The sequence below is a fragment of the Benincasa hispida genome, chromosome 3 (assembly GCF_009727055.1).
Source record: "Benincasa hispida cultivar B227 chromosome 3, ASM972705v1, whole genome shotgun sequence".
Lineage (NCBI taxonomy): Eukaryota > Viridiplantae > Streptophyta > Magnoliopsida > Cucurbitales > Cucurbitaceae > Benincasa > Benincasa hispida.
In genome coordinates, this window is record NC_052351.1 from 38,381,302 (window position 1) to 38,382,307 (window position 1,006).

At 39.9% G+C, this 1,006-nt stretch overlaps 1 protein-coding gene across 1 annotated transcript; it reads right to left on the reverse strand.

Annotated features, from left to right (window-relative positions):
• On the reverse strand, positions 1-743 carry LOC120074056. The gene has a single exon (XM_039027043.1). The coding sequence runs from the start codon at positions 620-622 to the stop codon at positions 131-133; it is 492 nt and encodes a 163-aa protein (XP_038882971.1). The 5' UTR covers positions 623-743; the 3' UTR covers positions 1-130.
• Positions 744-1,006: the final 263 nt, after the last annotated feature.

A 1,006-nucleotide genomic window follows, 5' to 3' on the forward strand; every position in this document is an offset into this window, starting at 1 on the left:
TAAATTAATGTGACGAAGACTTTATCCTTAATTTTCTCATAATCTTTAAATTTTGTTAATACACTTTTACTCTGTATCTATTCCTTAAACTAAAATTAAAGAGAAAAAAAAAGAAAAAGTTGGGTAAACACTAGCAAGCAACTTCACTTTCCGGTATACTTTGAAGAACAGGCTTCCATCTCTGCAACTCCGATTCCTCATCTTCTTCCTCCAAATCTCTGCAACTAATTTCCCCACTTCCACTTTTTATCTTACTAATCATTTCCTCCGCCGAAATCCCCCCTCTTTCAACCATCTCCTCCAGCTCCTTCTTCGTCATAACCACCTTTATTCTAACCACTCCGCCGCCGCTTTCCTTTTCCGGCTCCGCGAACCGGACCGCCTTTTTCGCCTTCTTCTCTTCCGTTTGCTTGGGGATCAGAAAATAGAGGTGGCCGGAGAGGAGTTTGGCGGTTCGGTGGAGATGGTGGGTGACCGGAACGGCGTCGGAGATTTCGTGGCCGGAGAAATCGGAGAGGACTTGGAAGACTCTGGTGGGGGATTTGTATTCGAGGATTTTGCCGTCGGGTTTCATGATTCTGATGGGTTTTTCGTCGATGAATAAACAATTACAGTTGCCCATTTGATCGTTGAGATTTGTTTATGTGGGAAATGTGAAGAAGAAAGGGAAAGGGAAAGGGAAAGGGAAAGGGAAAATGGGAATTTGTTTCTGTTAAAGGGAATGGCGAGTAGTAGTAGTGGTAGTGGGGTTGATTTAGGAGTGCTATTTAAAGATTCTTTCTTTACTATTTGCCATCATTGTTTTCCATTATTACATTAATGCCCTTCCCCCATTTTCTCTCTCCATATTTGGGGGCTCCGTTGGGACTTGACCATTTATTTGACTCTATAATAACAAGTTCAAATATTATTTTCCATCACCAGTGACGAATACAGGATTTTATAATGGAAACACAAGTTGAAATAAATATAATTTTATCTTATTTAAATTGTATAATAATAATTT

Bases quoted from the DNA above. Each gene is read 5' to 3' on its own strand.
- LOC120074056 (XM_039027043.1), bottom strand. From the start codon at position 622: ATGGGCAACTGTAATTGTTTATTCATCGACGAAAAACCCATCAGAATC.